This window comes from Microcaecilia unicolor, unplaced genomic scaffold (assembly GCF_901765095.1).
Source record: "Microcaecilia unicolor unplaced genomic scaffold, aMicUni1.1, whole genome shotgun sequence".
NCBI lineage: Eukaryota > Metazoa > Chordata > Amphibia > Gymnophiona > Siphonopidae > Microcaecilia > Microcaecilia unicolor.
In genome coordinates this window covers 8,727-34,187 of record NW_021963065.1, presented here as the reverse complement: position 1 = coordinate 34,187, position 25,461 = coordinate 8,727, and the positions used below count along the sequence as shown (strand labels likewise).

At 46.5% G+C, this 25,461-nt stretch overlaps 1 protein-coding gene across 1 annotated transcript; it reads right to left on the bottom strand.

Annotated features, from left to right (window-relative positions):
• Positions 1 to 345: 345 nt before the first annotated feature.
• Positions 346 to 25,461, bottom strand: LOC115458874 (protein SDA1 homolog; the record flags this gene model as incomplete). The annotated part of the gene is given in 4 exon segments (XM_030188712.1): positions 346 to 817; positions 6,660 to 6,821; positions 22,461 to 22,545; positions 25,271 to 25,461. Coding segments are annotated over 4 exon segments (471 nt in total). The 3' UTR covers positions 346 to 766.

Here is a 25,461-nt window from a genome sequence, read left to right as displayed (position 1 = left end):
GAGAGGAGTTCTGGCCATCTTTACTGGAGGCCATCAGCTGACAGAGATTGGGGATCCTCATCTGCTAAAGTATTTATATTTTGAATTGGGAAGTGCTGGGGGAGAGGGGGGAAGAGAAAAAATTTTGTGCCCACCCACTTTGTGCTCAGGCCCACCCAAAATTGGCTGTCTGGCTACGCCACTGCTGCAAACACTCTAGGAAAGTTCGAAACACATGTGTGTGCGCACACCCCCCCCCCCCCCCCCCCCCAAAACACACACACCCATAACAGCCATGCAGAACATATTACATGAACACACTGCTTTACTAAAAGGCTTTAAAAAATATTGGACCAGAAGTCTGTATATAAATATTTGATTTTACTGTCCTCATTTTTAAAAAGGCACTTCAAAGTTCCATTTGTTTCTGCACGCAGAATCAGGACACTTCCAGGACAGTAAGCAAACGGGATTCTCATGTGTTAAGAGCTGGGGAGGAGCCTCCATTTCCTACACCTGTTTGGGCCATTTCTCTCTCAATGCACAGCAGCGTGTACATGTTGTATGATAAATCCTTCAGACAACTTTTCTGTCTAAGGTTTTCAAGATCTTGCCTAGATACAAAGAACTGCTGTATATACAAAATTTATTTTATGGTTATTAAAACTTTCTTCAGTTGTACGCGCAGGATATATTCAGTCCTTCACTAGCAACAGAGACTGCAATTTTCTGTGCCTGGGGTTCTTAGGCAGTGGTTAATTAAGGTTTCCATGTGATGGTCTAGAAGTTATTTCATCAGCCTTTTTCTCTTTTTCAGAAGTGCATCTCTCAAAGCAATCTGGAATACATGAAGAAACAGTAACACATCATTTTGCAAGTCTGCTTTCTAAGACTTGTTTTATTTCTCTTTTATTTACTAAAATAGGAGGAGGGAAGGGGAGTAATATCACCACACAAGAGAAGCCAAAAGCAAATGGTGGTGGCACTCAAAAGAGGTAGCAGGATCACAAATTTAAGTGCAAAAAACAGCCACTTAAAGCAATGACCAAAAAGATAAAATAATTTATAAACCATACACAATGAATTAGACTGACCTACATGGATCAAACCAAATCTAAAGAACAGGATCAGGAATAAAATGGTGTCCATGACCATGTTTCAGCACAAACACCAGCTTTGGGGGAATTATTTTAAAAGGTAAAAGCTATGATGGAAAATCCTTACATCAACTTTCACAAAGCCTTTTGTGAGTCAGTAATTTGGAGGGACTGTCAACAGACACAATCTGTAACAATTCTTTTTGATGCAGATGACTGACTGCCTTTGGGCTTACAGGGGCCAACAGATTACATAAAAAAAAAACAAACAAAAAAAAACCCTTCAGCCTTCCTAGAATTAGAATAAGTGCTGGTGCTGCAGGATGATTTATTTGTTATGTAAGCAAGGCTCCAACAAACCCTGAGCTCTCTGTGGCAATCTCATCAGTCAGACATCATGTGAGATGTGAGAAAATTTTCATAAAAGTACAAGATGCAGAAGGAGGATTTTTTAAGCTGGTGAAGATGTTTGCTTAGCCAGAAGACCCTTGTTATAGGGTAGGTCGCTGAGCTTCTTCCTCCTTTTTTGAAAATAGTTGGACTTACCATTATTCAGACTACTCGGAGTAGAATATATTATACTAGTAAAAATGGCCCGTTTCTGCCTCTGATGAAACGGGCGCTAGCGGGCACGGGACTCCCTTCCCCTCCGCTTACGCTAGTCTCCCTGGTGGTCTAGAGGTACCTGTTTGGTCGGGGCAGGAAAGAAAGAGCCCCCTCTTTCCTGCCCGTAGCGGTGCTGCTAGCTGCCCTGCTGCATCATGTGGGAGTCCGGCTCTCGGCGTTTCAAAATGGCCACCGAGAGTTGAAGTCTCGGCAGCCATTTTGAAACTCTGAGAGCTGGACTCACACACGATGCAGCCGGGCAGCTAGCAGCAGCGCTCCGGGCAGGAAAGCGGGGGCTCTTTCGTTCCTGCCCGAGTGAACAGGTACCGCTAGACCACCAGGGATAGTGGCGTAAGGGGAGGGGAGGGGGTGATGGGGGTGGGGCGGTACCTTTAAAGGGGTGGGGTGATGGGCATGTCCTTGGTGGCTGCAATTTGTTGGAAGGGGAGGAGTAGGGAAACACGTACATGTTCCGCCCTCGACGTCATCACGTGTGACGCGAGGGCGGGGCATGAAGACATGGTGAATGTTGTGGCTTCACCACCATGAACTTACGAACCGGTGTGTAAGTGCCTGCAGTGACGTCAGTGTCCGCAGAACGTTGAGGGTGCGTTTTATTATAGTAGATAACATTAAATTAAGAATATTTCTAGGTTTCCATTTTTATACATTTTTAAACAAAAATATACCATGAAAACCATAACCTTCATATAACCCCAACCCACCCCATCCCCTAACGTAACCACTACTCTGGCTCTCCACTGTACCTGTCCTGTCTACTGATCCCCTATTTACCTACTCACTGCCTCAGATCTTCCCAACCTAATTCTCTTATAGTCCCCTCTTTTCAACATATTATAATTTTCTCAGAACGCAGATTTTCAGTGTGGTTGGCCCTCTCTTTGGAACTTCCTCCTTCATCATCTCCACCTAGAAAGCTCTTTTGAGAAGCTTAAAACATTCCTTTTTCCATTTTGCCTTCAATAATTGGTTCCTCCCCCTTCCCTCTGAGGGATCTGCCTGGGGCTGCAGGGACTGGATCTATGATACAATTTCCCTGCTCTATCTTTTCTATTGATTGTTGTAGTTCCACTCTCTCTTTTCTTTTCACTTCCCCCCTTTTTTTTTTTTATTAACAATTGTAAACAACTTTGAAAGGTTCTTTGGGACAGCGGTACATCAAATTTAATAAAATTTGAAATTCAATGTAGAAATAAAATAAGAATTCTAAGTTGAGGTATAGAATTAAAAAGTAAGTTTGCCAGTTGTTAAAAAAAATTAGAATACTTTCAAAGACTACTTGAAGGTTAACATATGCACAAGTTTGCTCTTCTGCCCTTCCTTGAGCACGTTTGACCCTTTGATCCTGCTCAACTGGAGGCCAAAGCCCAGTACCTGCCCCACAAGTGGCAACTGAAGACTGATACCTGGGAGACTGTTCAAAAGGATTTTTTTTTTTTAAATGCTTGGTAATATTGCCTGGTGAATGGTTTCTACTGCTAAAGAATATAACTCAGTATCTTCCCCCCCATTTTTTTTTGTATTATTTCTAATTCTGGACAACTTTCTCGCTCTGTTTCTTTGACTTTTATGTTAGAACACTTCTCCTTTCTTTTGACTTGCTTCTGTATCTCTATTGCTCCTCTGTATTAGCTTGACACAAAGTTGAGAAGATTGTGGTAGCTGGCTCTCAGCTATCTGATGATTTGGACAGATGTGCTTTGCATGGGTTTCGTTCATTTCATAGTACCGAGACTGTTGTTGCTGTTAACTACTGAAGTTAAGCGGATGTTGTGCAGAGGTGCTGAGATGGTGCTGTTACAATTGCCTTTGATACCGTTAATCACAATATTTTATTAGATTTACTTTCTGAAGTTGGATTGATAGGCTCTGTTCTCAACTGGCTCGTCTTTTTGGAAAAACAGACAATAATTGGTATTAAAGGAAGGTAGTTTTTCATCTTCATGGGTGCTGCCTTATGGGGTTCCCCAGGGTTGACCCATCTCTCCCCTTGTTCAACTTATACAAGAGCTCACTTAGACAAGTTCTGTTGAATCCTGGCGAATTTATGCTGTCCTATGCAGATATTTTTGTTCTGGTTCCTATTACTCGGGATGTTGATTCTATCTTTTCTATTATCAATGATTGTATTAGTAGGATTAGAGATTGGTCCATGGTCCATGCCTGTACAACATAAAAGACGATAGATAAGACTAGAATACTATGATTTACTCTTAATTTATCAAATATTCCACAGGTTATTCCAACTTATGATGGGCTTCAATTAAATGTTGAGAGGGTATTCAAAGGTTTGGGGATGTTTCTGGACTTCTCGTTGACGACGGAACCCCATTATTAATAGTCTGGTTTGGAGAGCTTATTTTAAGTTGAAGCAATTGCACACCTATGTTCTTATTTTCTGTGGGATCATTTCAGACTTAGGGCCCTGTTTACTAAGGTGTGCGAATGTTTTTTAGCACATATTAAAAATTAGGGCACGCTAATGCCAAACACACCCATATATTCCTACAGGTGTCTCTAACGTTAGAATACACTGAACATTCTAGTGCGCCTATAGCGCAGCTTAGTAAAACAGGGCCCTTATTGTGCAGCTTTCAATTTTAGCTATATTAGATTATGGAAATTTTTTGTACTTGGGTATAACTTCTAAGTTGCTTTCTAAAATTCAATTAATTCAACACTCAGCTGCTAGATTAATCTTCTGCAAATCTCAAAATGATCATGTGACTCCTTTGAGGGAGCTGCACTGGTTGCCAGTGCAGGCTCAGATTTATTTTAAAGTGCTATGTTTCGTTTTTAAGATTTTGGAGGGCTCCTGTCTGGAAGGTCCACCTCAATTGGTGAGACTGTTAAATCCTAATGTAAATTCTAGGAGCTGCAATTGAGTGCTTTTGGCCTTCCTCGTGATTAAGAATGTGAGATTTAAGGTTTTATTTTCTCATTTTTTTTATTTTTAGCAGTTCAATTATGGAATGAACTTCCAATAGAATTACGTTCTGTGAGATGCTACTATTCTTTTCATAAAGCCCTGAAAACACATTTGTTTAAGTCTAGTAAGATGTGATGTTATATTTTAATTATTTTTTTAATATATTTTGTAATTTCTGATTGTATCAGTCTCTTTTTGATTATTGTATCTTGCCTTGAATCTCAGTTGAGGGAGTTAGCGGGTGATAAGTCTTTTACAACATAACTCAATTGATATACCCAGTGTCTCACTTTTTTCCTGCTAGCTGCCAAGACGCCATTCTGATCTCCAGAAGAAGAAATGAGAGAGCAGGAGCCCCACATTCCCAGAAGGGCAGAAGCAGCACAAGCTCCATGATCAAAGCAGCTTCTGCGACTTAATGCAGCCACTGCTTCTTCATGTTTAGCATGCTCCGCAGGGGTAGAGCCCAGTCCTGCTCCAATGACTTCATCCAACTGCAATGGCAAGAACTGGGTAATGTCATTGGAGTATGGTAGAGCAGAATGATTTTCAGGGTTTAATCTGTTAAAACTAGAAAACCCACAGTTACCTGGACCAACATAAAATTGTTCTGGCTATTTCTCTTGACCTTAGTGCAGCTTTTGACCTCGTTAACCACTCTTTGCTTCTCTCCCATCTGTTCTCTATTGGTATCTCGGGAGAAGTCTTAACTGGTTTAATTAATTTCTCTCAAAACGTTCTTTCCAGGTCCACACAGCATCCTCTGCTTCGGTGACTACGGAACTTCACTGTGGTGTACCTCAGGGCTCAATTCTTTCCCCGCTTCTATTTAATTTATTTTTAAGCCCTTTAGCTACACTCATCCAGTCACTAGGAATTTCAGCTTATTATTATGCAGATGACATTTTTCTTATTTACCCTACCCATCCAAGTTATTCCCCCCCCCCCCCCCCCCCCCCACCGTGATTACTCCCCTTCAGATATGCCTAGATGCAGTTAATAATTGGGTAAGGGACCATCAATTAGTTCTCAACCCATAAAAGACTGCAGTTTGTTGGTTTACAGGTTTTTCCACACCTCCATCTATGCCCCTCACATTGTTCGAAACACAAACCACTCCGGTTACTAGTTTCAGATATTTGGGAATTATTTGGGATTCTGCCTTCTCTTTTAAGCCTCAAACCGAAACATCTGTCCAAAATATCTTTCTTTCTTTTTCGGCAGCTTCGAGCTGTTCATCACTACTTCAGTCAGAAAGATTATCAAGCACTACTGCTCTCTTCATTGCATGGCTAGATTACTGTAACATTGTCTAGGGCTACCACAGTTGTCACTGAAAATGTTACAAACACTATAAAATACAGCAATCAGGCTATTATGCCATGCCCAACACTCAGATCACAGTACCCCTTTACTGAAACAGCACCACTGGTTACCCATCAAGCAACGTATTACTTACAAGATAGCCATTTTCATGTTCCACACTCCCCGACTATCTTGCCTGCCTTATGATCCCTTATTTCCCTCCCTGTCCTTTTCATTCCTTAAAACGACTGTTGCCTGGTCCTTCCCAATCCTAAAATAGCTCACTATGAATCAATCAGACACAGCACGTTTTTTTTCTCCTTGGTCCTCACATTTGGAATAACCTCTCTCTTTCCCTCCGCTCTGAACCCTCTCAAGAGCTTTAAATCTTCCTTAAAGACTTGGCTATTTAAGCAGGCTTTTGAGAAACCAGACATCGGCTGTTTTCGGATTACCCAGTAGGAACATTAGCTTCTTCTTTCCCTTTTCTATCTTTCCTGGTATGACTGCTGAACTTTCCAGTTAAATTATGGAGTTCTTTTCAAATTTTCCTTTAATCTTAGTTTGTACACTGCTCTGCACTGTTTTGTCAGCTAGGGTGGTCTAGCAAGTTACAATCATCTATAAACTATTTTCCCCATCAGAAGTGTTTTATTTAGGATTTTTGCTTATAATCAGGAATTAGAATTGCTGGGCTGCCTGCAGTATGAGGCGGGGCTCACCTGCTTATCCCTGAAGGAGCGTTTATTTTTGGATCGGATGTTCTGGCTGTATTTCAGCATCATGAAGTTTTTGTGCTTCTTTTTTTCCTTGTTGGTGGAGCTGGAATATGGATTCAGTTTCATTTTTTTCCTCACAAACTCTTTTCTCTCCGTCTTTCCAGCCTGTAAGGACAGTGAGCAACAATATCTCTCAACAACACAACGTGGCTATCATTAACTCAAGTTACTTACCTGCGGACAGCAAGATAAACGTCCTCACAACATGGGTAATATCACTAAAGAAGCCAGGCAGAGGAAGCACTCTTCCCAGCTTAGAGTTTCTAGCTTTTGAGTAGGCTTACTGCACATGTATGACACATACCACCTGCCACTGTGGACTGCTTCAGTCCATTTATAAAGCTTGTAGGAGAGCACAACTCCTCGGGGAGATGGGAGGGCATGTGAGGACCTGCATCTTGCTGTCCATGAAGAACACCTGCTACAGGTAAGTAACTTGTTTTTCTTCAAGGACAAGCAGGATAGCATGTATTGTTGAAGCCATGTGGCCCAACATCCTGAATATCTGTTGCACTGATATCTGCTGATTCATTTCAATTTCTCTCACTATGCGCATGTAGGAGGGAAGTTATCAAGCTGCATTATGGCCTTAAGTGGCGTTAACTGCACATTAAAATGACTTAGAGGACTCTAAATGCAGCTTGTCTTGCCCTACCGTGGTCACTGGGTTACACAGCAATGAGATGCAAAACATGCAAATGCTACTACACATCCTTGAATACTTCGGTATCGGAGGCAACGTTCTTAATTGGTTTAAAGGATTCCTAACTACACGCTCATATCAAGTGACATCAAATTCGACTACTTCAGCCACATGGACACCTGAATGTGGAGTTCCACAGGGATCTCCCCTCTCACCGACTATATTCAACCTAATGATGACACCCTTGGCCAAACTACTATCAAAGCAAAACCTCAACCCATACATTTACGCTGATGATGTAACGATTTACATCCCATTCAAACAAGACCTAAAAGAAATTTCCAATGAAATCAACCAAAGTCTACATATCATGCACTCCTGGGCAGATGCCTTTCAGTTAAAACTCAATGCAGAAAAAACCCAATGCCTAATACTCACCTCCCAACACAACACGAGCAAATTTACCACCATCAACACCCCAAAACTAAATCTACCAATTTCGGAAACCCTGAAAATTCTTGGAGTCACCATTGACCGGCACCTAACACTTGAGAATCACGGGAAAATCACAACCAAAAAGATGTTCCATTCAATGTGGAAATTAAAAAGAGTAAAACCATTCTTCCCAAGAACTGTTTTCCAAAATCTGGGGCGATCAAGGAAGACAAAGACGTAGCGGAGAGACTGAATGAATTCTTTGCTTCGGTTTTCACCGAGGAAGATTTGGGTGGGATACCGGTGTCGGAAATGGTATTTCAAGCGGACGAGTCGGAGAAACTTACTGACTTCACGGTAAACCTGGAGGACGTAATGGGGCAGTTCGGCAAACTGAAGAGTAGCAAATCTCCTGGACCGGATGGTATTCATCCTAGAGTACTGATAGAACTGAAAAACGAGCTTGCGGAGCTACTGCTAGTGATATGCAACTTATCCTTAAAATCGAGCGTGGTACCGGAAGATTGGAGGGTGGCCAATGTAACGCCCATTTTTAAAAAAGGCTCCAGGGGAGATCCGGGAAATTATAGACCGGTGAGTCTGACGTCGGTGCCGGGGAAAATGGTAGAGGCTATTATCAAAAACAAAATTACAGAGCACATCCGCGGACATGGATTACTGAGACCAAGTCAGCATGGCTTTTGTGTGGGGAAATCTTGCCTGACCAATTTACTTCAATTCTTTGAAGGAGTGAACAAACATGTGGACAAAGGGGAGTCGGTTGATATTGTGTATCTGGATTTTCAAAAGGCGTTTGACAAGGTACCTCATGAAAGGCTACAGAGGAAATTGGAGGGTCATGGGATAGGAGGAAATGTCCTATTGTGGATTAAAAACTGGTTGAAGGATAGGAAACAGAGAGTGGGGTTAAATGGGCAGTATTCACAATGGAGAAGGGTAGTTAGTGGGGTTCCTCAGGGGTCCGTGCTAGGACCGCTGCTTTTTAATATATTTATAAATGATTTAGAGATGGGAGTAACTAGCGAGGTAATTAAATTTGCTGATGACACAAAGTTATTCAAATTCGTTAAATCGCAACAGGATTGTGAAAAATTACAAGAGGACCTTACGAGACTGGGAGACTGGGCGGCTAAATGGCAGATGATGTTTAATGTGAGCAAGTGCAAGGTGATGCATGTGGGAAAAAAGAACCCGAATTATAGCTACGTCATGCAAGGTTCCACGTTAGGAGTTACGGACCAAGAAAGGGATCTGGGTGTCGTCGTCGATAACACACTGAAACCTTCTGCTCAGTGTGCTGCTGCGGCTAAGAAAGCGAATAGAATGTTGGGTATTATCAGGAAAGGTATGGAAAACAGGTGTGAGGATGTTATAATGCCGTTGTATCGCTCCATGGTGCGACCGCACCTTGAGTATTGTGTTCAATTCTGGTCGCCGCATCTCAAGAAAGATATAGTAGAATTGGAAAAGGTGCAGCGAAGGGCGACTAAAATGATAGCGGGGATGGGACGACTTCCCTATGAAGAAAGACTAAGGAGGCTAGGGCTATACAGCTTGGAGAAGAGACGGCTGAGGGGAGACATGATAGAGGTATATAAAATAATGAGTGGAGTGGAACAGGTGGATGTGAAGCGTCTGTTCACGCTTTCCAAAAATACTAGGACTAGGGGCATGCGATGAAACTACAGTGTAGTAAATTTAAAACAAATCGGAGAAAATTTTTCTTCACCCAACGTGTAATTAATCTCTGGAATTCGTTGCCGGAGAAAGTGGTGAAGGCGGTTAGCTTAGCAGAGTTTAAAAAGGGGTTGGACGGTTTCCTAAAGGACAAGTCCATAAACCGCTACTAAACGGACTTGGAAAACTCCAATTCCAGGAATAACACGTATAGAATGTTTGTACGTTTGGGCAGCTTGCCAGGTGCCCTTGGCCTGGATTGGCCGCTGTCGTGGACAGGATGCTGGGCTCGATGGACCCTTGGTCTTTTCCCAGTATGGCATTACTTATGTACTTATGTACTTATGGTACAATCATTAGTACTCAGTCACCTAGACTACTGCAACTCACTCTGCGCTGGCTGCAAAGAGCAAATACTCAAAATACTCCAGACAGCCCAGAACACAGCAGCCAGACTCATATTTGGAAAACCAAAATACGAAAGTGCAAAGCCCCTAAGAGAGAAGCTACACTGGTTACCACTCAAAGAACGCATCACGTTCAAAGTATGTACCCTAGTACATAAAATCATCCACGGCAAGGCCCCAGCTTACATATCTGACCTGATTGACCTACCACCCAGGAATACCAAAAGATCATCTCGCACATTCCTTAAAGGGTATGATACATACCTGTAGCAGTTGTTCTCCGAGGACAGCAGGCTGATTGTTCTCACGACTGGGTTGACGTCCGCGGCAGCCCCCACCAACCGGAAGAAGCTTCGCGGGACGGTCGGCACGCAGGCCACGCCCACCGCGCATGCGCGGCCGCCTTCCCGCCCGTGCGCGACCGCTCCCGCCAGTTGAATGACAAGCAATAAAATATGAAACACACAACTCCAAAGGGGAGGAGGGAGGGTAGGTGAGAACAATCAGCCTGCTGTCCTCGGAGAACAACTGCTACAGGTATGTATCATACCCTTTCTCCGAGGACAAGCAGGCTGCTTGTTCTCACGACTGGGGTATCCCTAGCTCTCAGGCTCACTCAAAACAATAACCCAGGTCAATTGAACCTCGCAACGGAGAGGGTACAACAGAAATTGACCTACGAAGAACAACTAACTGAGAGTGCAGCCTGACCAGAATAAATTCGGGTCCTGGAGGGTGGAGTTGGATTTACACCCCAAACAGATTCTGCAACACCGACTGCCCGAACCGACTGTCGCGTCGGGTATCCTGCTGGAGGCAGTAATGAGATGTGAATGTGTGGACAGATGACCACGTCGCAGCCTTGCAGATCTCTTCAATAGTGGCTGACTTCAAGTGGGCCACCGACGCTGCCATGGCTCTGACACTATGAGCCGTGACATGACCCTCAAGAGTCAGCCCAGCCTGGGCGTAAGTGAAGGAAATGCAATCTGCTAGCCAATTGGAGATGGTGCGTTTCCCGACAGCGACCCCTAGCCTGTTAGGGTCGAAAGAAATAAACAATTGGGCGGACTGTCTGTGGGGCTGTGTCCGCTCCAAGTAGAAGGCCAATGCTCTCTTGCAGTCCAATGTGTGCAACTGACGTTCAGCAGGGCGGGTATGCGGCCTGGGGAAGAATGTTGGCAAGACAATTGACTGGTTAAGATGGAACTCCGACACCACCTTCGGCAGGAACTTTGGGTGAGTGCGGAGCACTACTCTGTTGTGATGAAATTTAGTATATGGAGCATGAGCTACTAGGGCTTGAAGCTCACTGACCCTACGAGCTGAAGTAACTGCCACCAAGAAAATGACCTTCCAGGTCAAGTACTTCAGATGGCAGGTATTCAGTGGCTCAAAAGGAGGTTTCATCAGCTGGGTGAGGACGACGTTGAGATCCCATGACACAGTAGGAGGCTTTATAGGGGGCTTTGACAAAAGCAAGCCTCTCATGAATCGAACGACTAAAGGCTCTCCAGAGATGGCTTTACCTTCCACACGATAATGGTAAGCACTAATCGCACTAAGGTGATTCCTTACTGAGTTGGTCTTGAGGCCAGACTCTGATAAGTGCAGAAGGTATTCAAGCAGGTTCTGTGCAGGGCAAGAACGAGGTTCTAGGGCCTTGCTCTCACACCAAACGACAAACCTCCTCCACTTGAAAAAGTAACTCTTTTTAGTGGAATCCTTCCTAGAGGCAAGCAAGACCCGGGAGACACCCTCAGACAGACCCAACGCAGCGAAGTCTACGCCCTCAACATCCAGGCCGTGAGAGCCAGGGATTGAAGGTTGGGGTGCAGCAACGCTCCGTCGTTCTGCGAAATGAGAGTCGGAAAACACTCCAATCTCCACGGTTCTTCGGAGGACAACTCCAGAAGAAGAGGGAACCAGATCTGACGGGGCCAAAAGGGCGCTATCAGAATCATGGTGCCGCGGTCTTGCTTGAGCTTCAGTAAGGTCTTCCCCACCAAAGGTATGGGAGGATAAGCATACAGGAGGCCGGTCCCCCAATGAAGGAGAAAGGCATCTGACGCTAGCCTGCCGTGTGTCTGAAGTCTGGAACAGAACAGAGGCAGCTTGTGGATGGTCTGAGAGGCGAAAAGATCCACCGAGGGGGTGCCCCACTCTCGGAAGATCTTGCGTACCACTCTGGAATGGAGCGACCACTCGTGCGGTTGCATGACTCTGCTCAGTCTGTCGGCCAGACTGTTGTTTACGCCTGCCAGGTACGTGGCTTGGAGAAGCATGCCGAACCGACACGCCCAACGCCACATACCGACGGCTTCCTGACACAGGGGGCGAGATCCGGTGCCCCCCTGCTTGTTGACGTAATACATTGCAACCTGATTGTCTGTCCGAATTTGGATAATTTGGCAGGACAGCCGATCTCTGAAAGCCTTCAGTGCGTTCCAGATCGCTCGGAGCTCCAGGAGGTTGATCTGCAGATCCTTTTCCTGGAGGGACCACAGACCCTGGGTGTGAAGCCCATTGACATGGGCTCCCCACCCCAGGCGAGATGCATCCGTCGTCAGCACTTTCGTGGGCTGCGGAATTTGGAATGGACGTCCCAGGGTCAAATTGGTCCGTATGGTCCACCAGAGCAGTGAAGTGCGGCAACTGGTGGAGAGGCGGATGACATCCTCTAGATTCCCGGTGGCTTGAAACCACTGGGAAGCTAGGGTCCATTGAGCAGATCTCATGTGAAGACGAGCCATGGGAGTCACATGAACTGTGGAGGCCATATGACCCAGAAGTCTCAACATCTGCCGAGCTGTGATCTGCTGAGACGCTCTGGTCTGCGAAGCCAGGGCCAAGAGATTGGTGGCCCTCGCTTCGGGAAGGTAGGCCTGAGCCGTCTGGGAATTCAGCAGCGCTCCTATGAATTCCAGAGACTGAGTTGGCTGGAGATGGGACTTTGGGTAATTTATCACAAACCCCAGCAGCTCCAGAAGTTGAATAGTGCACTGCATGGACCGGAGGGCTCCGGCCTCCGAGGTGTTCTTGACCAGCCAATCGTCGAGATATGGGAACACGTGCACTCCCAGCTTGCGTAGGTAGGCCGCTACCACCACGAGGCACTTTGTAAACACTCGTGGGGCAGAGGCGAGCCCAAAGGGCAGCACACAATACTGAAAGTGCCGTGCGCCCAGGCGGAATCTGAGATACTGTCTGTGAGCTGGCAGTATCGGGATGTGAGTGTATGCGTCCTTTAAATCCAGGGAACATAGCCAATCGTTTTTCTGAATCATTGGCAGAAGGGTGCCCAAGGAAAGCATCCTGAACTTTTCTTTGACCAGGAATTTGTTCAGGCCTCTCAGGTCTAGGATGGGACGCATCCCCCCTGTTTTCTTTTCCACAAGGAAGTACCTGGAATAGAATCCCTGCCCTTCCTGCCCGGGTGGTACGGGCTCGACCGCATTGGCGCTGAGAAGGGCGGAGAGTTCCTCTGCAAGTACCTGCTTGTGATGGGAGCTGAAAGACTGAGCTCCCGGGGGACAATTTGGAGGCAGGGAGGCCAAATTCAGGGCGTATCCGTACCGCACTATTTGGAGAACCCACTGGTCGGAGGTTATGAGAGGCCACCTTTGGTGAAAGAATTTTAACCTCCCTCCGACCGGCAGGTCGTCCGGTACGGACACTTGTAGGGCGGCTATGTTCCCATGGATCCAGTCAAAAGCCCGTCCCTGGCTTTTGCTGTGGAGGCGCAGGGGGCTGCTTAGGCGCACGCTGTTGACGGGAACGAGCGCGCTGGGGCTGTCCCTGTGCCTGACGAGGCCTTCGGGCCGGCTGGTTGTACCTACGCTTCGCAAAAGAATAGGGTGCAGCCTGCCGGGCCCGGGAAAAACGCCCGCCCGCGGGGGCGGGTGCTGAAGGCGCCCGGTGGGAGAGCTTGTCGAGAGCGGTTTCCCGCTGATGCAGTTGGTCAACCATCTGCTCGACCTTCTCGCCAAAAATATTATCCCCCCGGCAAGGGACGTCAGCCAGTCTCTGCTGGGTGCGGTTGTCCAGGTCAGAGGCACGCAGCCATGAGAGCCTGCGCATCACTATACCTTGGGCCGCAGCACGAGATGCCACGTCACAGGTGTCAAAAATCCCCCTGGACAGGAACTTTCTGCACGCCTTCAGCTGCCTGACCACCTCCTGATAAGGCCTGGACTGCTCCGGCGGGAGCTTATCGACCAGGTCCGCCAGCTGTTGCACATTGGTCCGCATGTGGATGCTCATATAGAGCAGGTAAGATTGGATGCGGATCACGAGCATGGAGGATTGGTAGGCCTTCCTCCCAAATGAGTCCAGAGTGCGAGACTCCCGCCCCGGGGGCGCCGAGGCGGTATCCCTCGAACTCTGTGCCCTCTTGAGAGCAGAATCCACGACCGCTGAGTCATGGGGCAACTGGGGCCGCATGAGCTCTGGGTCAGAGTGGATCCTGTACTGGGACTCTGCTTTCTTGGGAATGGTGGGGTTAGTTAGTGGTCGCACCCAGTTCCGAAGCAGCGTCTCCTTCAGGACATTGTGCAGCGGTACCGTGGAGGACTCTCTAGGTGGTGATGGATAGTCGAGGACCTCGAGCATCTCGGCCCTCGGCTCTTCCACAGAGACCACGGGAAAGGGAATGCTTATAGACATATCCCGCACAAAGGAGGCAAAGGAGAGACTCTCAGGAGGTGAGAGCTTCCTCTCCGGTGACGGCGTGGGGTCCCAGGGAAGGCCCGTAGACTCCTCTGAGGAGAAATATCTCGGGTCCTCCTCTTCCCCCCACGAGTCCTCATCCTCGGTATCGGACATTAGCTCATGTAGCTGAGTCCGGTACCGGGCCCGGCTCGACGTCGAGGCACCAAGGTCTCGGTGTCGTCGAGCGGTGGACTCCCGCGCCGGCGGGGACGGAGCTCCCTCCATCGACGTCGACGGGGACTCCACCTGCGTGGCGGTCGAGACCGGCACCGCAAGCGGCGGCGGTGTCGACAGCCCCGGCGCCGGGCTAGAGCTCGCCGGCGCCACAGTCATCGGCGCCGGGGGCGCAAGCACCCCCGACGCCGGCACAGCCTGGCGCATCAGCCCTTCCAGGATCCCCGGAAGGATGGCTCTGAGGCACTCGTCCAGGCCCGCTGCCGGGAAAGGCGGTGGGGCCGGTAAGGGTGTCGGTGCCAGAAGCTGCTGGGGGCCAGGAGACGGCACCGAGGTGCCGGAACCCCGACGCGTCGTACCTCCACCACCGACGGAGATCTCTCCTCTCTGCGATGACGCTTCGGCGTCGACTCCTCTTCAGGGTGCACCGAGGGCTCCCGGTGACGGCGCTTCTTATCTTTTTTCCGGTGCACGTCACCGGTGCCGGAGGGCATGGAGGAGGAGGAGGTCGATCCCCCTCGGTCTCGAGGTACCGGGTCCGACAGGGTTCGGTCCCGTGGCTCACGAGTTGAGGGAGTGACCGGGGCCGACTGCCCACGCGGCCTCTCAACCCCACTCTCACCGGCGGACCGGCGGGCCAACGGGACCTGTTCTCCTGGGGTCGCTGCCATCGGTGCCGATGTCTCGGGCATCGATACCGGTACCGAAGAACCGGCCTTCGATACCGATGCCGTCGAGGTCGACGTCGAGGGGCCGGCGCAAGTTCCAAAAAGACGGTCCCGCAGAACTTGCCTCGCAACCTGAGTCCGTTTCCGGAGACCGAGACACAAAGCGCACGACTTGAGATTGTGCTCCGGCCCGAGGCACTGGAGGCACCAAGCGTGGGTGTCGGTCTGCGAGATCGGCCGGCCGCAGCGACCACACTTTTTAAATCCACTCGGGACCTTCGAGGACATCGACGGAAAAATCGCGTCGGCGAAGTCAAAGTCGGCAATGGTGGCTAAAATCACACCACGAAAAAATCAACCGACCGAGCGGCCACTAGGCCGCAACGTGGCGTCCCCGCTAGAAAGCGAGGGAAAAGGGGGAGCGCGTGCTCCACACGCGCAAAAAAAAATTTCTTTCTTTTTTTTTAAAAACAATACAAACAAAAAACAGAGGGAACCGAACGGTCCAAGCGACGATCCGCGTAAACGCGGTCGAAAATCCGGCGGCTGAACAGAGAGAGAGGCAAACGCACCACTCTCTCAGTCGCGGGAAAAAAAGTAACTGGCGGGAGCGGTCGCGCACGGGCGGGAAGGCGGCCGCGCATGCACGGTGGGCGTGGCCTGCGTGCCGACCGTCCCGCGAAGCTTCTTCCGGTTGGTGGGGGCTGCCGCGGACGTCAACCCAGTCGTGAGAACAAGCAGCCTGCTTGTCCTCGGAGAATCTTCATTTCCCCAACTGCAAAGGCCTAAAATATAAACTAATGCACGCATCACCTTTTCCTATAAGAGCACGCAATTCTGGAACGCATTGCCACGCAACCTAAAAGCGACCTATGAACTCACCAACTTCCGCAAACTGCTGAAGACCCATCTCTTCGACAAGACATACCACAAAGACCAAAACATGTGAAACCCCCACATATATCTAATAGTTAAGAATGCCTAACATTATATCATCATCATGTTTTCCGTTACCATGCAACCCAAAATACTTCTGTAACACTAGATGTCAATTCTCCTTTCATTTCCACTATCCATGATACATTGTAAGCCACATTGAGCCTGCAAAGAGGTGGGATAATGTGGGATACAAATGCAATAAATAAATAAATGTAAAGCAGCTTATTATTATGTAAACACCATAACCCGACTTGCGTTGAACACCAGGTGCGCACTGCAAGTTGGTTTATGGCCATAAAATCATGGTAAAATAATCCCTGCTTTTGGCTGGGGTTATTTTACTGTGCTAGGTGCATTAGGCCTCAAAACAGCAGCCACATGCTCCCAGGCCAAAGCTTAAAGGGGCCACAGTTCTGAACCAGACCCCTCCTCTTTTTGTTATAGAGAAACATGACCCATAGTGTTAATAGCATTAGACTACTACTAGGGGCACCATTTTGGAGACAGCACCAGAGCAGAAACGAAGGGGGATCACTCCTGCCCTAGGACCACCAGCCCATCAGGTACAAGACCTTAGGCTATCGCTGATATATGGAGGTCCTTTGAGGGATAAGGGGTCTGGATTGGCATCGTAGCCCCTTAAAGCACCAGCCTGGTACCACTGAGCTGCAGCTTTGAGGCCCAACGTTTTCAGGCCACTGGAATACCACAGGTTGCCGACTCCCATGGTAAATCAAGGTGCAGAAAACATATGCCTTTTGTCACACCTTAAGAACTCCAACCCCACCCCCCAAGGTGGTGATCCTCTGCCATGAAGAAAGGCTGTTGCCTAAATCAGGTCCAGCAGGGCTGTGATGGGCTTAGGTGAAACTTGGACAAATCCTTGTAACTCCAGCACCAGAATGGTTGTGCACACTGATTTTCCTGCCCCTTTCAGAAACATGCTCTCGAGTAATCACTTGTCCAAACACATGCACTCCCAGTTTGCATAGATACGCTGCTACAACCCAAAACATTTTGTGAATATTGGAGATGCTGACATAATGCCAAAAGACAGTATGTGGTATTTTTCCTGACAAATTTGAGAGACACTTCCTACAACTGTGATGTATTTCTATGTGAGTGTAAGCATCCTTTAAGTCCGAAGTACATAACTGATCTCTTCTTTGGAGGAAAGGGATTAAAATGCTTAAGGAAACCATCCTGAACTTCTACCCAAGTAGGTATTTATTCAGGTATAGGTAGAACAGAATCCTCTCATCTTTTCTGTGGCCAGGAAATACTTGGAATAAAACCTCTGCCCTCTTTCTCCTCAAAGAAAGGGTTCTACTGCACTGGAGACAGAAGAGAGTTCCTTTTTAAGCATGTCCCGAGAGCTTGACCGTGATCTCTCAATGGGCGACTTGGAGGGGAGGTTGAATAGATGAAGATGGTATCCAAGTCAGATGATCTTTAGAACCCACCAATTGGAAGTTATAAGGGCCAGAGATTTGCAAAAAAAAGTCTCCTACCAGGAGGTTGTCCAGTAGAGACATCAAAATGTTGGCTATTGTCTTGTGGAGGCAGACAAAACTTCTGGGGTTTTTGGGGCCCTCTGCTGTCTCAAGCGACAACCTTTTTTTGTCTGGGATGAGTGAAAGGGAGAAAGACGCCTGTGCCTCAGAGTAGTAGAAGCTCCTTTGCTCTACACTCTGATATGTCTTCAGAAGTGGGGCTGGAGAGGATTTTACAAATGTCAGTACGCTGCTTAATCAAAGTAGCAGCCTCCTGCATCTTACCCCTGAAGAGATTCTCTCCACAGCATAGCACAACAACATGCAATTCCTATACATTTTACTTTAGGTCTGAGAACCAAAGTCACGTGAGTCTCTGGGTGCCAATACCCACTGCAGAAGCTCTCGATGCTGTATCAAAAACATTACAGGTCACTTGGCCTATTTATTTTCTGTACTCCTTCCATTTGTCCACTAGTGAATGGAGTTTGTTGGCCTTTTCCCAAGGAAGAGTGTCAGTAAATTCTGCCACACTGCATACAGTATCCCAGAAGTACATGCGCATGAAAATCTGGTAAAAGGTTATGTAAGATGTTGAGCATAGCATTCTGAAAAATATCCGCGTTTCTTTTGCAGGGGCACCAAGAAATGAGTCTTGGTACTTCTGGCTCTTTGAGAGCAGATCTGCCCTAATGGAATGGTGAAGAAGCTGCTCCTTTTTGAATCCAGGAGCCTTCTGGACTGTACACATCAAGTCGCCTTCTTGAGGATAGGAGATACAAGAAGAGAATTGCATTCTCATCTGGACATCTGTAAGGATTCTGTGAACGAGCATTCTCATGATGTCAGGCTCCAGGGAACTGAAGGAACCAATTATAAGTACCCATTATGGATATTGTCCTCTTGCCCTGGATGCATGTCTTAAAGCCACTGGGGTATCTCTTTTGGGATATATTGTTTGGAAAAACAGCCAATATGAAATCAAATGACTTGATGAAAAACTTAGCTCAACTGGGAGGCCACAACCTGACTGGAGCCCACAGCAAGCTGAATGTGAAAAATGAAAGTAAATAGAAAAACGTAACTAAAAGTGCAAATGGGAAAAATCACCACATGACTGTAATTGAACACAAAGAGAAACGACAAACTTCTTGAACAATTTCAAAAAAAATTACATTTTGATGTGAGCTCTGGTGATACATATCCAACTGTCTCTGTGGAAGGATGAAGACTGAAGTGGTCCCACATGACAGTGGCAGGTGGGAATTGGTATACATGTGCTGCAAGTCTACTCAAAAGCTTCTAGAAACTCTAAGCTGGAGTAGTATTTCCCACACTGGGCTCTGCTGGTGACATCACCCATGTCGTGAGGGCTTGCCATTCTGCTTGTCCTCAGAGAAATTGGAAATGCAAAAAAAACCTCTTTCATTTACTGACTTACTAATAGAGCATGCACCAAGTCACATCATGGTTCTGACCGCAGACAGGACAAAAGTGAAATCATTCTTTTTCTGAAGTGAATGCTGAATTAGGCTATATAATAAATAATACTAGTTCCCCTGCTCCCCTCCTTTAGAGGGAAGTTCAAGTGCTATGCAAAAGGCAATACTGAAATTGACTTTCACACTCCTAGCAAACAATACTAGAAAAATCCAGGGATATTATCTATCGGGCTTTTTTAAATTTCTTTGTTATGGTTGATTTTCAAAACTTGGAGCCCATAATATTCCTGTGGGCGTTGCCACGGTTAGCAAGCGCTAAAAATGCTAGCGTGCCTTTGTGAACAGGGTCCTTGGATTTATAGTTTTGTTTTTTTTTATAGGACACCTAGGCTACAAAGGAGTGAAACAATATTCTCATTCTCCCGGCCTAGTCCTCTCTTCCCCTCCCCGTCTCTTCCTTTCCTCTTCAGTCTGCCTCTTCTCTTCCTCCCCACGTCCTCCTCTTTTTTAAACTTTGCTTCTTTCTAGTGATCAATGCCTCCTCTCCCCTTATCCTGTCTTGGATCTCTTTTATAGAGCAAGTGGCTCACGCTGCAATAAATACATACTTTCCATAAGCTTGCCTGTAAAATTCCTATTCCATAGAGGTGTTTCGAGAGAAACTTTCAATGCTGTCTTTCTGCCAGTAAGGGTCACTGTAATAACAGCCTTGCCCTCCTCCTTATTTGGAGCTCAAGGGCCTCAATCTCTGATATCCCCAATCCTCCTCAGCCCCTTTTGTCTGGAGATTGAAAATTGTACTGCTTTGTCACCCTCCTGTCTCCATGCATATCTCACCTGTCCCTCTTCCTGTCTCTCACCTATCCACCCCCATCCTGTTAGACTGCCACTGGAATGCTTTGATGTTTCACTTATATATACTGTCATCTACCAACATTGGCTTATTTCTGATCTGATGAAGAAGGGCAACATTCGAAAGCTAATCAAGAAATGTATTGTTACAGTGGGGGAAATAAGTATTTGATCCCTTGCTGATTTTGTAAGTTTGCCCACTGACAAAGACATGAGCAGCCCATAATTGAAGGGTAGGTTATTGGTAACAGTGAGAGATAGCACATCACAAATTAAATCCGGAAAATCACATTGTGGAAAGTATATGAATTTATTTGCATTCTGCAGAGGGAAATAAGTATTTGATCCCCCACCAACCAGTAAGAGATCTGGCCCCTACAGACCAGGTAGATGCTCCAAATCAACTCGTTACCTGCATGACAGACAGCTGTCGGCAATGGTCACCTGTATGAAAGACACCTGTCCACAGACTCAGTGAATCAGTCAGACTCTAACCTCTACAAAATGGCCAAGAGCAAGGAGCTGTCTAAGGATGTCAGGGACAAGATCATACACCTGCACAAGGCTGGAATGGGCTACAAAACCATCAGTAAGACGCTGGGCGAGAAGGAGACAACTGTTGGTGCCATAGTAAGAAAATGGAAGAAGTACAAAATGACTGTCAATCGACAAAGATCTGGGGCTCCACGCAAAATCTCACCTCGTGGGGTATCCTTGATCATGAGGAAGGTTAGAAATCAGCCTACAACTACAAGGGGGGAACTTGTCAATGATCTCAAGGCAGCTGGGACCACTGTCACCACGAAAACCATTGGTAACACATTACGACATAACGGATTGCAATCCTGCAGTGCCCGCAAGGTCCCCCTGCTCTGGAAGGCACATGTGACGGCCCGTCTGAAGTTTGCCAGTGAACACCTGGATGATGCCGAGAGTGATTGGGAGAAGGTGCTGTGGTCAGATGAGACAAAAAATTGAGCTCTTTGGCATGAACTCAACTCGCCGTGTTTGGAGGAAGAGAAATGCTGCCTATGACCCAAAGAACACCGTCCCCACTGTCAAGCATGGAGGTGGAAATGTTATGTTTTGGGGGTGTTTCTCTGCTAAGGGCACAGGACTACTTCACCGCATCAATGGGAGAATGGATGGGGCCATGTACCGTACAATTCTGAGTGACAACCTCCTTCCCTCCGCCAAGGCCTTAAAAATGGGTCGTGGCTGGGTCTTCCAGCACGACAATGACCCAAAACATACAGCCAAGGCAACAAAGGAGTGGCTCAGGAAGAAGCACATTAGGGTCATGGAGTGGCCTAGCCAGTCACCAGACCTTAATCCCATTGAAAACTTATGGAGGGAGCTGAAGCTGCGAGTTGCCAAGCGACAGCCCAGAACTCTTAATGATTTAGAGATGATCTGCAAAGAGGAGTGGACCAAAATTCCTCCTGACATGTGTGCAAACCTCATCATCAACTACAGAAGACGTCTGACCGCTGTGCTTGCCAACAAGGGTTTTGCCACCAAGTATTAGGTCTTGTTTGCCAGAGGGATTAAATACTTATTTCCCTCTGCAGAATGCAAATAAATTCATATACTTTCCACAATGTGATTTTCCGGATTTAATTTGTGATGTGCTATCTCTCACTGTTACCAATAACCTACCCTTCAATTATGGGCTGCTCATGTCTTTGTCAGTGGGCAAACTTACAAAATCAGCAAGGGATCAAATACTTATTTCCCCCACTGTATGTCCAATAAAAAAAGTATCATCTTATTTTCTTTTCCATGTTTTATTTCTATTGATTACCTTTAAAAGTGGACTAACACGGCTACCACACCTCTCTACTTAAGTCTGGAGATTTGAAACAGATTCTCCTATAGTACAGCTACTCCGACAACCGACAGCTAATAAACATTTTTCCCTTTATTACTGGGAAGCATTTCAATCTATACATAAAGAGAAATCAGACTGTACATCAGAGACCTATAATAATATGTTAAAACATTAACCCACACTTGCTTTTTTTTTAATTATTATTATTAGTACCCGGACACTTTATGCAGCAACATGTAAAATATTTTCAGTCAAAGGAGGAAAAGCAGGCACAGCTCACATTCTGAGCAGCACTACACTGAAGCAGCAGATATGGCAGCTTGCTCTGGTCTTAGCAGACACCTGCTGTTCCTACATGTCGCAAGATTATCCTTTGAGACACTGCGTGTAAGCATTACACATGTACCCATACAGCATGCCTAACAAAGGATTTGGAGTACAAGACTGCTTACCATGGCTGTGGCCAGCCGCGTTTCTTTGTCAGACTTCGGTTTCTTATGGAGGTGCTCAATGTCCCTGAGTGAAAGCAGCTCACCTCTGTAATTACAAAGACAGGGAACAGTCTGAAAATAAGCCACAGTGCTTAGTCCCATAACACTAACATACAGACACGGTGATCTTTAAACAGCAGCACTAGCCAAGCACAATAACTTTGTTCTGTCTTCAGGCCCAAGGCTCTATGTGTACATAAGAATAGCCATAGTTGGTCAGACCAATGGTCCATCTAGCCCAGTATCCTGCTTCCAACAGTGGCCAATCCATGTCACAAGTATCTGGCAGAAACCCAATTAGTAGCACAATTCTATGCTACCAATCCCAGGGCAAGCAGTGGCTTCCCCATGTCTGTCTCAATAAGACTATGGACTTTTCCTCCAGAAACTTGCCAAACCTTTTTTAAACCCAGATATGCTAACCGCTGTTACCACATCTTCCGGAAGTTCCAGAGCTCAACTATTCTTTGAGTGAAAAAATATTTCCTCCTATTTGTTTTAAAAGTATTTCCATGTAATTTCATTGAGTGTCCCCTGGTCTTTGTACTTTTTGAGAGTGAAAAATTGATTCACTTCTACCCGTTCTACACCATTCAGATCTTGTAGACCTCAATCATATCTCCCCTTATCCGTCTTTTTTCCAAGCTGAAGAGCCCTAACCTCTTTAGCCTTTCTTCATATTTATTTATTAGGATTTATTTACCGCATTTTTGAAGGAATTCACTCAAGGTGGTGTACAGTAATGGGAGCAGTTCCATCCCCCTTTATCATTTTTGTTGCTCTTCTTTGAACCTTTTCTAATTCCACTATATCTTTTTTGAGACACTACTGTTGGCCAATATGGGCAGATCTCTGGTTGGTTCTCAATGCTCATTTTTTAGGTTTTACCTTACTGGTCAGAAAATGAGAATTTTTAGTTTTATTTACAGTGGATCCCCCCCCCCCCAAAAAAAAAAGCTCTATGGTAACCGATACAGGAATGAAGACGTTTATCTTGTTGGGCAGAGTGGATGGACTGTACAGGTCGTTATCTGCCATCGTCTACTGTTACTATGTTTTGACCATGCCTTCTTTAAAGGTGTTTATGCTGCCGACAAAATCGTACGTTTTGTGTTAAACTTTACCTGCTATACACCCCCTTGGGTAAATCTCTTCATAAAGGCAGTTAATAAACCGTAATAAATACATAAAGTTGCATAAAATTGCATAATTCCCTCCACCACCACTCTAGGCAAGGCTAATAGCAGCTGCTGGTATCACAGCCCACTGGAGGGTGTTTTGGATGAACAATAATGCTGACCAACACTCTCCTCATTCTCTTTTCTCCCTGTTGTGATTTTGTACCAGGTTACCTTTCCCGTTCTGCATATACTTCATTCTACCACAATATCACCTTGTAATTGTGCATACCTTGTATTTATTCATACCGGAATCGGCTAACGCCGTTTACGGTACTATGTAAGCCGCATTGAGCCTGCAAATAGGTGGGAAAATGTGGGATACAAATGTACCAAATAAATAAAATAAAATATAGTGTTGAAAACAAAATAAAGGCCATCTGGCATTGTTTGCCCCAAACCCCTGAGCTCCAGCACTATGTGGGGGAAGGGGGGGGAGAGAGGATGGTGATAGTGTTCAGCAATATGGTGGCAGCAGGAATATTAGGCTCTTCTGGCAGCAAGAGACAAGCCACAGTGGCAGGAATGATTCATATAGCAGGCTAGAAAACTGCACAAACATGAACTGGCAGTGTGTGCCGATTGGTGGAGGAGTGCCAAGGACAGAGATGAGGGCTGGAGAACTTACGAGGAAGGAAATGATGAAAGAGAAAGTGGAATTCGAACCAGGTCAGAGAAAAGGGATGAAACTGGTGAAAAGCAAAGTCATCTACCTTTCTCTTCATGTAATGCAGGGATATTCTACCCCAGTTAATAGTGTAGAACTGGGACCCAGTTTTCTAAGAAGTAGGGGGAGGCGATGGGGAGACGAGGGAAGCTGGTGAGGGAGAGGAGGGTGTCCTAAGAGAAGCAGGCGACCTGACACGGGAGAGGGTTGAGAAAGGCTAGGGTAACCGATGTGGCAGGGGAGTTAAAGGAAGAGCTCTGGGTTTGGGATCACCCTTCACTCCAGTATCCTCCCACATACTACACTTTTCACTCCTGCAGCTCACTGTGTGCCGCTCACCCCTAAAGCAGCATACGCACACACTGTACTCCCTCATCACTACAACAGCACAGATAACACACAATCACTCTGTGCGCTCCTTGCTACTGTACTAACACACGTACTGAGTCTCTCATCCCTAAAGATTTATAACATTCTAGTCTAATATACTGTATAAAAATGACAGCATTTTTTATAGTTTTACATAATTTTCAAATTCCCTGGGTGTATTTGATGCACCACAATTGTCACTGACCCTCACCGCCACCAGCTACTGTCTACACATGTGATTACTGCCTTAATTTCCTCCCAGTTTTCAAAGTCCTTCCTTTCCTTCTGTGCCCCCAGGCGAAATGCCCAGGAGACTCCAGGGTACTCAGTGGACAAAGACTAGAGAGGAGATCATTTCCAAAACTGTCATTTTTGTCAGCAGTTACTGTAATACTGTCCATCACATTCCCTCCCTCCCTGGAGCTCACATACATCAACACTGCAATTCAGGCACCACCAGCCAACTTTACCCACAGTCCCCTGTGCTACAGCGCTATGGTCAAACCACAGGAGCCAGTTCTCTTTTTCTTTCTGAAGAGTGGCCATCTGTCTGCTACCTGCTCTCCTCATCACTCTCTATAGAGATGTTCTTCCTCTTCTGTGCTTTGCCTGGGGCAGCGTTCACTTCTGTTGCTATCTGGGCAAGGCGTATCTTCTGAAAGTCCTCTTGTGTCAGGAGTCGGCTAGTGCTGACCGCAGCTGCTTTTGCTTTTCGATCTTCCACAGGCATGCCTTTCAATTTCTCTGC